At 53.9% G+C, this 10,917-nt stretch overlaps 1 protein-coding gene across 6 annotated transcripts in view; it reads right to left on the bottom strand.

The window, feature by feature from the left end:
• Positions 1 to 1,223: 1,223 nt before the first annotated feature.
• Positions 1,224 to 10,917, bottom strand: part of FLNB (filamin B) — a 139,355-nt gene continuing 129,661 nt past the window's right edge. For all 6 annotated transcript variants that reach the window (XM_026501101.4, XM_044384972.3, XM_026501102.4 and 3 more), the window contains 4 exons: positions 9,598 to 9,774; positions 5,105 to 5,323; positions 3,938 to 4,141; positions 1,224 to 3,009 (listed from right to left, as the gene is read on the bottom strand). In XM_026501101.4, the coding sequence (XP_026356886.1) occupies positions 2,822 to 3,009; positions 3,938 to 4,141; positions 5,105 to 5,323; positions 9,598 to 9,774 (788 nt within the window). In that variant the 3' untranslated portion in view covers positions 1,224 to 2,821. The remainder of the gene's footprint in view (positions 3,010 to 3,937; positions 4,142 to 5,104; positions 5,324 to 9,597; positions 9,775 to 10,917) is intronic.

Below are 10,917 nucleotides of genomic sequence, written 5' to 3'. Positions count from 1 at the left end.
AGGCCAGGGCCCACCAGGGCAGCCCCAGATGCCACCTTGTGTGAGGAATGTCACCCTTGCGGGATGTTGGTCACAGACAGCAGTGGCCAAGACACCCAGCTCCCCGTGATATTTCGAGTGATCCTCACGGCCACCCTGAGGGAGGCCTGGTCTGAGGGGAAGCCACCTCCCCAAGGCCACACCGCCCCTGACCGGCCGAGCCCAGGTCCCAGCTCTACCTGATGCCCAAGTCCAGCTGTGAACACGGAAATGCTGCCTCCCCAACAGAAACCAGCCAGTCTTCCTGGGATCGGAACCAGCGCCTGCGCCCCGGGGCTCCTCTGTGGGCAAGGTCACATCACTGGGCAGAGCCTGGACAGCCCCCAAGCCCACCAACCCCTTGTGGAGTCCAGGAACAGTCATTGCTGGCACAGACCCACAGATAAGGGGGCTCCCTCCAGGATGGGGGGCAACGGAAAACCTCCCTACCTCCCACCTCTCAGAGGTAAACAAGCCTCCATTCTGATCAACAAGGAGGTGCCAGGAAGAAACACACACAAGGATCCAGTCTTCCTTCCCTGACTTTCCCTCCACCCCTCGCCCCCAGTGGAGGGCTAGGGGCCCAGCAGGGACTTCCTGGGGCTCATCTGGCGGCTCCTGGTGTGCTCCCACAGAGGTATAACCAGGGAAGTAGAGCCTCCACTCTGGGGTCAGAAAGGCCAGGGCCTGGCGTCCGCCCCAATTGACATGTCCATTCAACACCTGAGTTGGTATCAACACTGCAAAGTGGTGACCCGGGAGCGCCTGAGGGTAGCAGGAGGGGAGGGGCAGGCATCCCAAGCATACGTCACATACACCAAGCACAAGCTCTTCCTAGCAGAAGGAAGGAGCAGGGAGAGGAAGATTAACACCACACACGAACCCTGTTGTCCAAGGGCAGTTGGGACGACAGGTGACATAGCTTCCTGTTGGAGTAAACTCCCTAAAATGACAGTTTCTCCCATCATCGGGAAAAAGGCTTTCTCTCCTCGAGGTTGTGTTGGTGTCCCGGCCCGTGTGCCCCGTCCCCAGTGCCCTCACCGCCAGGCCCAGCCTGTTTGGCTGCCCGGCCTTTCCTGATGCTACCCCCCGCCCAGCGGGGCTCACAGGAAAGCAAGCCATCCCCCTGCAAACGAGGCCAGGCTCACGGTCAGAACAAGCTGCTAATCTGTGTCCTTTCAGCCAGGGGTAGGGAAAGCCAGTCAGAGACTTGAACCATTTATTCAGAAACAGCATCCTCCAAGGACGCCAAGGGAGCTTGACGGAGCAAACATTTAATAAGTTACAGGATACAATTTACAGTCGGCGTTTGATTCCAGTTTCGCTTCCACGTCCCAGTTTACAAAACCCATGGCCCTTTCACATTAGGCTTCAGACTGCTCCGGTTTCTAAGAAGGGGGCTATTGCCAACACCTGCCCCCAGCTGCTGCATCTTGGGGACAGTCCCCTACCTCACTCCTTGTCCCACCCATGGAGGCACTCGTGACAACAGCAGCCCCTTCCTCAGGATGGAGCAGCAAATCAAAAAGGTCTGCCTGCCCAGACCACACCCCACACACCCGGGCCCTGAAGTCAGGCAGGGTCCGCAAATGCTTTACCTTTATCCCAGAGCCAGCTCAGTCTGCAGAAAGGGGTGCAAAATGCCTTATACCCATTTTTGGAATTTTGCACCTGCACGTTGCTTTCCAAACAGCCTCAGATGACACAGTCAGGGCCAAATGCATACAGAGCCGCCATCGGCTATGTAGCTCTCATTATTTCTGCCTCATGACAGACCACCAGGAGCTGCTGCTGTCCTTCCCACTGCCTCCACAGTGCCCTGACTTTGAGGCCAAAGGTCAGCAGGAGTTCCATTCTCTCCTATCTATGATTATTTTTCAGAAGTGATCCCACGGCTGATTGGAGGTGGGTGTGGAGTGGTCTGTCCCGTGACAGGCCTCTGCAGACGAGGGCGCTGACATAGTGACCCACCTGTGGTCACTTCGAACGTGTTGGCAAGACTCATCAAAGACTGACAAATGGCTGGAGTGTGTTAAGAACAAAGGCTCGCGGTGGTTAAAAAAAAAGGGGGATCTTTGGCAGGAGGGGGCTGCTTGCTACAGTAGAATTTCCTCGGACCCACAGACTTGAATGGCCTTTAAAGACAAAAGCAAAACGTGGCTGCCAAGATGGGCACATGTTACAACTTTGCAGGGAAATACTCAGCAGAACGAGGCAGGGGCACTAGGAAGCATTGAGGCCAATCTGCCACCATGTACTGGCTGCCCTTTGAGACGTGTAAAAAGGCCACGGAGCGGGCGGGGGTGTGGAGATGAGTAGTGTTGAATCAATGGTGTCTGCCTAAGAGCCTTTTATGTGATAGGGTGCTGGAGAGAAGAAGCTGGTTTTAAGTCATCTTCTTTTCTAAATGACAGCCTAAACTAGGTCGCCTCTTTGCCCTGTCCCTCCCTGCCAGTCTTGTTTCATGAACGGGCTAGTCAATTTCATTCTTTAGAAATGTCAGTCTTGCGAGTGACCTTGGTCTGTCTGCAGGGGGTGATCTGCAAGAGGTCGGATCTGAACCGAGTGTGCATGAAAATCTTCTCAGCCCATTGCATGAGTGTGCATTTCTTAAGAGTCCCCAGCGTGTCCCTAAAGAGTTGAGTCTAGGACTTATTTCTCAAGGCACTTTAGAACGGCAATGTTTTCGGGATGGGGTTTCAGACCCATAAACAGGCTGGAGGAAAACTTTGTATAAAACAAGTTACAAACAAGCAAGAAAAGCAACCACCAGAACTCCTCCCAGGATTGGACGAGAACCATTTTAAGGCACTGTGACGTGGAAGGGACTGCCGGGGATGTGTTCCTCTCCCCACTTCACGGCCAGAACATAATCTCCCTTCTCCTTGACGACGTATGTGACGTTGTATTGCTGGTTGCCCACGTGCTTCATGGAGACCTCTTCACAGGGGGTGGTTGGCCCATGGACACCAATCAGCAGCATGTTGGAACCTGGGAGGCAAAGAAAGGTGGTTACTCTGTCGGGATGCATCATAGAAGGCAGAGGAAGGGAAGGGGAAATGGGAGCCAAAGGAAATACACCAACTATTGTCTGCTGAGATTCTACAATGACGCTGGGACCTTTGAGAGGTGGGATGGCATGGCAACTATAAGCAGAGACTCAGAGCCCGGTGGCGTGGGTTCAAATTCCTGCCTGCCACTTTCTAGCTGGGTAACCTTGGATGTGGAACTTGACCTCGCTCTGCCTTAGCTTGCCCATCTGTAAACAGGAGATGACGCTAGCACCCACAGGGCTTGCTGTGAGGTTTGCAGAAGTTATATGTGAAGCCCTTAGCTCGTCGCAAGAGTTCCGTAAGTGATGGCTACTCTGGTCTCCTTTATTCTCAACAGAAACTCACGGGAGGTGACTTCGTTATTCCCATTTTAGAGAACAAGAAACTGACTTTAAGAAAAAGATTTAGTAACCTTCCCAAGATCACATGGCTAAGTTTGCCGAAGGAAGGAAGGACTGAAGGGAGGGAGGGAGCGGGGGGAGGAGGGAGAAGTAGTGGAGCCAGGTTTCCAGCCCAGATGTGCCAGATGCCAGAACCCAGGCGACTAACCACTGACACCCAAATAAATACCCAAGTTTAATTGCAATTAAAGCAATTACTGGCAGAGAAGGGGCCGGGTTACTGATTCAATTTGCCCCTCTGTAGCGGGGATAATGCCACCTTTCTTGTCTACCTTGAGGGCATCTGAAAGAATCAAGAGGCAAAAGAGAGGAAAATATGAAGTGCAGGAGAATGGGGTAATGAACAAGGTTACTTGCAGATGTCTGGGCTGCACAGGGAGGTGGGCACTGCAGGGGAGACTAAAGTTAACAGAGGGTGCTCAGCACGCCTCCACCCTGACCCTCGAGCAGGAGCAGGCTACCTACCAGCTTTGCTGCAGTCCACCAGGAAGGAGCTCTTCTGGCCCACGAAGGCCTTTGAGAGGCCTGCCCCCTTGGAGGTCACCTTGCTGGCATCTGAGGACGCCTTGGGGATGGCACTAAAGCAGGTCTCTGTGGACGACCTGGTCACGGACTCCACCAGAATGGACGAGGTCTCATTGGCTGCGCCAGGGCTGACCAGACGCTGGCCTAGAAGATGGAAGGAAGGGGAGGTAGGAGTGAATGGCCAGAGCCAGTGGGTCCTCTCAGCTAGAAGAGGGGAGGGCCCCGGGCGGAAGCTCTAGGACAGTCCATGCACCTCAACAGCTGGATCGCAAAGCTACCACATCCCCACCTTGTATCCCCAACACCTGATCTAAACATTCCCATCTCCCCATCTCCCCCCCATAATGTCTTCCACACCCCCGGGTCCAAACCCACAGTGGGGCAAATGACAAAGCCTGGAAACCCCTCCCACATAACCTCCCGCCACCCTGTAGGATTTACCTCTTTCCATTGATATAAAATACTCTTATGTATAAACAGTGTAAAAACAAGGTTATATGTTGGGGAGAACATATAATAACAAAATGGTTCTCTCTGCATGCGAGAGGATGATTTTTCTATCTGAATCTTTTAATTCTTCTGCTATGAAGCTATCCTACTCATAGAACAGTGAACCAAGCAGAGACATGTGGAAGGGATTTACCACAGTATTTATGGTGACTACCTTGGGCCATGGGCTGTGAGGTGGTTTTGACTGGTATTTTGTCTAGTGTTCGGAAGGAGGCACATTTTTATAAATTTAATAAAACCTTTTGATTATTTTAAAAGTGAAGCTTAGAAATAAAGGGATTTTTCAGGTCCTGATCTAAACAAATATGTAAGATTTCAAAAATGTAAATATTTTTTTCTTTTCTGTTAAAAAAAGAAAATACGATTTTTCCATTTCTACACTCATTATTTTGTAGGGGGATGATGCTAGCATATACCCATGGGCTTCTAAAGATGTTTACTCCCCTGGCATGTCCTACCATTTCTTTACTTTCAAGATTCAAAGTAGATTCAACATATCTAAAATAACCCACAGTTTCTAGTGTCGAGTAACTCTGTTGGTAATGTGACAAGACATGCTCCCCAGGAAAAAGAGTAACTTCAAAGCTGTTTAGTTACCTGTCACTTTGGCCTTGAATGGACTGCCCACAATGTGGTTGGGCCCGCCATATTTGACGCCAATCAGGTAGTTTCCAGGAGCCATGGGGGTGTACATGACTTTGTACCCTTCTGGGGTTTCCTGGCAATCCATTTTAACTTTGGACGGGCCTTCAATGGTGACGGATAATGTCCCTGGCCCTGCTCGAGTGGTGTTGATGAAAAATTCAGACTGGATACCTGGGAGAAAGGAAGAGGGAATGTCGTATTGGTTTGGAGGGATGGGGGTGTGTGGTTTGGGGAGCTTTCCCAAGGGCACTGAAGCAATGGTGGGGGAACACGCAGGATCCCCCCAGAGGGGTGGCCTTGGTGGCAGGCGAACCCACCAATACTAGCTCTGAGCTCCTGGCACAGAGGGCCTCGGGCCCTGGGGGCAGTAACTCTCTTTCCAAGGCGGAGGCAAGAGTGTGGCTGACATTTCGCCCACCAGCACCAATGGCCAGGACACCCTGTTCTTGCCTCTGAGCAGGCGCGGTGGCCGACAGCAAGAAGCCTGAGTCTTCGTCTTCATTGTCAGCCTGAAATGCTGTTTCAGCTGCCGGGGGCTTAGCCCTGCATCAGTGCGGGGGGGCATGGGCCCCTCTGACCTTTCCTTTTTCCCGAGTGCACTTGGAGAAGCCAAGCAGGCCTAGCATCTTCTTCCTCCCCCACAGGCTCCTTGCCCCAGACACCACGCTGAAGACCAGGGCAGCTGCTAGAATCTGCCCGCCCCCCACTCTGCCATGAACACCAGCAATAAGAACAGGGCCAACACAGCGGCTCCTGCTAACTGAGCCACCCTCGCACCGCTCAGGCTCCATATCCCACAGTAAGCACCCTGTTACGTGCCCAGTGATTCCTGTTTAACAAATGACAGAGGCTCAGGGAGGCTCGGGCACTTGCCAGTCAGCGCTACAAACTAGGCAACTGGGGTCTGGACAATTCTGTGTGCCTCCGGAGCCTCTTGCCTGGCCCACAGGGGCCTCCTGGACGGACATCCTGCCTCGCGACGGAAGAAAAGCTGGGCCGACCAATGACCACGGTGCATTCCCGCCTGAGCCCAATGCCCTGCAAAAGCCTCCACTCCTTCAGGCCCATTTCCAGTCCAGAGGAGGATGAGGTGGTCCATGAGGGCGGCCGCTACAGTGCCCTCTACGGGCCATCCCGGGCACAGCAGCCTTGTGCAGGGCAGTGCTTTCTTTCGGAGCCCTGGATGCCGCCCCAGCTGGGAACTATTTCGGTTTAATTATAGCTCCTAGGCCAGAGAAAGAATTATTGTTCTGGCTATCAATAAAACAAAGGCGCTGCTATCATGCAACCCCCAAACACAACCCAGCTGCTTCTGGAAGCTCCTGAGGCTCCTGTCCCAGCCAACACCCCCACCCCCCCAATTATCTCAACCTTATTTCTAAACTGTGCAGCCAAGAGCGAGGCTGTGAGGGCAAGGGAGGGCTGGCGCACGACAAGGGACGGCATTTCCAGGAAGTAGCTGCAAGGCGACGATAAGGAAAGATATTTTTAAAGTGAAGATGAAAAGACCCGGCTGTAGTGGAAAGAAGCCCAACCCATTTTAACAAGTTGCTCCCTTCTCCTGAAAGATCAAGATCCGTGAATCCTGGCTGTGAAGGCCTGGAGAGCCAGGGGAGATGAGGTGGGGAAAGGGAAGTAAGGAATAATAGGGCAAGAGCTACCTGGAACAGCCTATCAGGCGGGCTCCCTTATTCTTCCCATTTTACAGGAAGGAAGTGGAGGCCTGGTGAGGTCAAATGCTTTGTGCCAAGTCACCCAGCTGGGGAATGGCAGGACTCAGATTTAAACACAAGATCTGACCAGTGAGGGGCTCAGGCACTTGCCTGAGCGAAGTGAAGAGACAGAAAATGCACATGCAGGAGTCCCTCTGCCTACCGCCTGCAGCTAGAACCAACACGATACCCCAGCGTCTCTGGGCAAGCAGTCTTCCCCTGCCGCACCGGATGCGCGCAGCTGAGCTCCTGCGCGGTTAATGCGCGTCTCCTGCAGCCCTACTCCAGCATGAAGGGGGGCGAGGGGGCAGGGGAGGGCAGGAGCCCCTTCTGTCGCACCTCGTGCACACTGGGGTTCTTGGAGCACTTTACCAGGAAGACTGCTCTTCTGGTCCAGAGCGTCGAGAACCCCCTGGTCTAACGCCCGACCTCTCAATTCCCGGGCAAGCAGACAGTCCCACCCCAAATTCTCCACATTCCCCTGCTCCAAAACCTGTAAAATGGGCCATTTAAAGCTCAAGCCAAGAGATACAGCAAGCCCACCCATAAAAACACGGGCAAGTTCGCATTATCCTGCAGGTCAGGATTCCAGACCCTCCAGCAGCCAAGCACAGACACCTTTTCATTCCAGGCACACTGCAGCTGTGTAATCTTGGGATGGATTTGGGAAAAGGCTTGGGAGTGGGAGCGCTAGAAAAACAAGACGCCTTCCCCTTGACAAGAGCAATATTTACACAGGCTTTGAAACAGCCGTGCTCTGTACCTCTCCCTCCTGGCTGGGAGTCTCCCTGTAAGACTGGCTCCTTCTCTCACTGGCATCCAGCTCTTGCAAAGCACAGCCTGAAACCCAAGCTCCCGAGAAGGCATGCGAATAGCCAGGAGGAAGCATGAGAGGCCCCGAACGCAGCAGGTGTGACCCAGCAGGAGGGTAAGGTGGCTGCTGGCAGCTGCAGGAGACCTCAGTGGCTGCTGCGGGACCCGGACCAAGGTGTGCGTGCCTCCAAACGCCCGGAGGACCCCATGTGGTCTTTAATGGTGGGTGGCTTGCCAGGGACCAAATGCCTACAGTACTGCCTGGGGACAGTTCCAGGCAGCTGAGACAACAGGGGTCCTGGTTTAGGATACCCCCCGCCCCGAGTCGGCCAGGGGTGCAGTCACTACCTCTGGGTGACCCAGCCACTGCGGGAGGCAGCAAAACTCCAGGGTTAAGGGTACAGGCTTTGAGGTCACGGACCTGGACTGACTCCTGGTTCTGCGCCCTCCCAGCTAAGTAAGCTTAGGGAGTGACTCACCCTTTCTGAGCCTCACTTTCTTCATCTGTGAAATGGAACAGCATAGGGTGAAGTGTTACCATGCCTGTTATAAAGGGCAAGCTGCTGGCCCACAGTTCAGTGTGGAGCCAGGCTGGACGGACCTCGGGAGTCCAGAAGCACTTACACCACCCCTCTGGGTGGTTCTGCTGAGGCCACTGCTATGACCAGAGCTCCGGGTGGCATGCCAGCCTGTCAGTGACTCCTGCACCTGGGCAGGGCCCCTCGGGCCACTTAGGACACTGGCTCCCTAGGGCTGGATGCCCAGTAACCGCAGCCACTCATCTCCTTGCCCATGCGAGGCGCGTCTGCTCTGTCCAACTCACCGCATCGGGGGAGACCAGAGCAGAATGTGCACACACACAAGGGACTCGAGCCAGGACCTTCCAAAGGCCCAAGGTAACACCCAGTGCAAACCAGCTCCCAGTGCGTCCATGTCTATGGACATGCCCTGCAGAGAAGTCTGAGTGGACCAGCTCCCCGTGCTGGCACTCTCCATACCAGTGACCCACCCAAGGCCCGCCTCGAGCTCACGGGATGAACACTAACTGCAGACATTACTAGGGGCATAGACCTGTCTTTTGACACAAGTTCTTTAAGATGCCAAGTGAAAAACGCTGTAAAGCAGCACGTGCGTTATTTCTGTACAATAAAAGCCAAACTACATGTCTACCTTTTTAACAAACCAACCAGCTAAGCGACCATGCGTGAGGATGCCAGACACAGGCAGTCGGAGGTCCTCCCCTGAACCATCGGTGGTGTTCCCTCCTGGGTCTAGACGGAGGGAGGGAGAAGCAAGGGGACGGAGCCAGTTATGCCTCCTTCACCATCAAATGTGTCCCATCCATGGCAAAGACTAAAAACAAATTGTAAGGAGTCCAAAAAGCTCTAGAATTCTTTGCCACCATCTGTTCTCTTCCTCCCTGAGGACCAGAAACTAAAAGGAGGCAGCAGACCATGACAGGTCCTACTGCCGATTCAAGGTTGTTTCTGTGAGCCCACGACCGCTGAAAGAACCGAGGGGCAGGAGGCCTCCCGGGAGGCCCCTCACACGCACTGAATCCTCTGTATCACTGATTCATCTGCGGGCAAAGAAACCCTCACAAGCAAAGGCAGGGCGCCGTATTCCCTCACGATCAGTGTCCTGGCCCCGAAGTCAAGGCACTTGGCCAAGGAAGACAGGGGAAGCAGAGCAAACAGTAATGGGGTGTGAGAACACGGTCATCAAGCCCTTGCTCCGGACTTATCGCCGGTCAAACCACATGTCCCCAAACAACTCTGGAGATCAAGAGCTCCAAAGTGTCCATCATTGCAGCTTCCCTGGGAGAACACAGAGAAGGCTTCCCGAAGCCTGGAGAGCTCCCCCTGGCTGAGCCCCTGGGGCGGGCTCGGTTAAAGATGAGAGCCGGAGGTCGTGGGTTACCTGTGGTGCCCCCCTCAAGCCCGGCACCATAGGCGGACACCAGGGCGGGGTTCCCCGCCTGTCCGGGCTCCCCGACGCGCACTTTGAAGGGGCTTCCAACCACGTGGCTCCCGTTGAACTTGACGTCGATCATGTGGATGCCGTTCTCGTGGGGGATGAAGCGCACGGCGTACTTGTCTAGGAGAGGGAGCAAAGCACAGGGTAAGCCGAGTACGCGGACACCGCCGAGCAAGGGGAGGACAAAGGACGGGAGGCCAGCCTGAGATGCTGGATTTTAAATCATTACTAAGGACCATAGCTCTACTGGAAGCCTGGCACCCAGTATGCTGGACTTCAAAGGCAGACGGGCCTATTTACGTGTCCTCTGTCAACCCTTTGGGAAATGCATCCAAATCTCAAATTCTAGGTTTCATCCTCTGTGGTGTCTGCCTTGGGAGAACAATTTCTTTTTTCTTTTCTTTTTTAAGATTTTTTATTTATTTGAGAGAGAGAGAGAGAATGAGCAGAGGGAGAGACAGAGGAAGAGGAAGAAGCAGACTCCCTGCTGAGCAGGGAGCCCCACCCGGGGCTTGATCCCAGGACCCTGGGATCCTGACCTGAGCTTAACTGACTGAGCCATCCAGGTGCCCCTGAGAGAACACTTTCTTTATGAAAAGCTCCCTTCTCACAAAGGTTCTCTACTTGGCCCCTTGAAGGGAAAAGCAATGGCTCCAACCGGCATTAATGCTTCTGTATTAAGCTCTAAGCTAGCAACTGCCCCCCAGGGCAATGGCCAGGTTTTTCAGTGTGTCTGGGTCCTGGCACGCGGCAATCTGTCCACTGACAACACCAAGAATATCCACCCGTCATGTACCCCCCAGCCATCTCTTCCCCCTTGAAGCCCTCCCACCTGGGATGCAGACCACCTGTTCTACCTCCCAAGATGTCTACCTTTGCTGTACGCGTTGCAGGACGCACAGCAAGCAAATGCCCGATAAGGGCAGTGATCACAGGGCCCTTCCTCATGCATCAGGGCCCATAGTCAATGTCACTTCCTCTGAGAAGCCCTCCTGGCCTCACCAAGGCAGAAACTACTTTTCTCTCCTGCTCCTTTATCATTTGGTTCTCGGTTCCCCTGAGGTCCTGGTGACCACCTGGGGTCCTCCCCAGGGTACTGAAGGCTTCCGGCCAGGTCCCCACTCCACTCTGAGCTCCTCTTTGAGGGCAGGCATCATGCCTTCCTTAGCCTTACCGTCCTGCCAAGTCTCTCACACTTAATAAATGTTCACTGGCAAAACGGCTCATTAAAGTTGATAGACGTCAGAGAACTGCGTATGTCAA

This window comes from Ursus arctos, unplaced genomic scaffold (assembly GCF_023065955.2).
Source record: "Ursus arctos isolate Adak ecotype North America unplaced genomic scaffold, UrsArc2.0 scaffold_14, whole genome shotgun sequence".
In the NCBI taxonomy this organism is placed as follows: domain Eukaryota; kingdom Metazoa; phylum Chordata; class Mammalia; order Carnivora; family Ursidae; genus Ursus; species Ursus arctos.
Note: the sequence above shows the minus strand (reverse complement) of the source record. Positions and strands in the feature narration are given on the sequence as shown.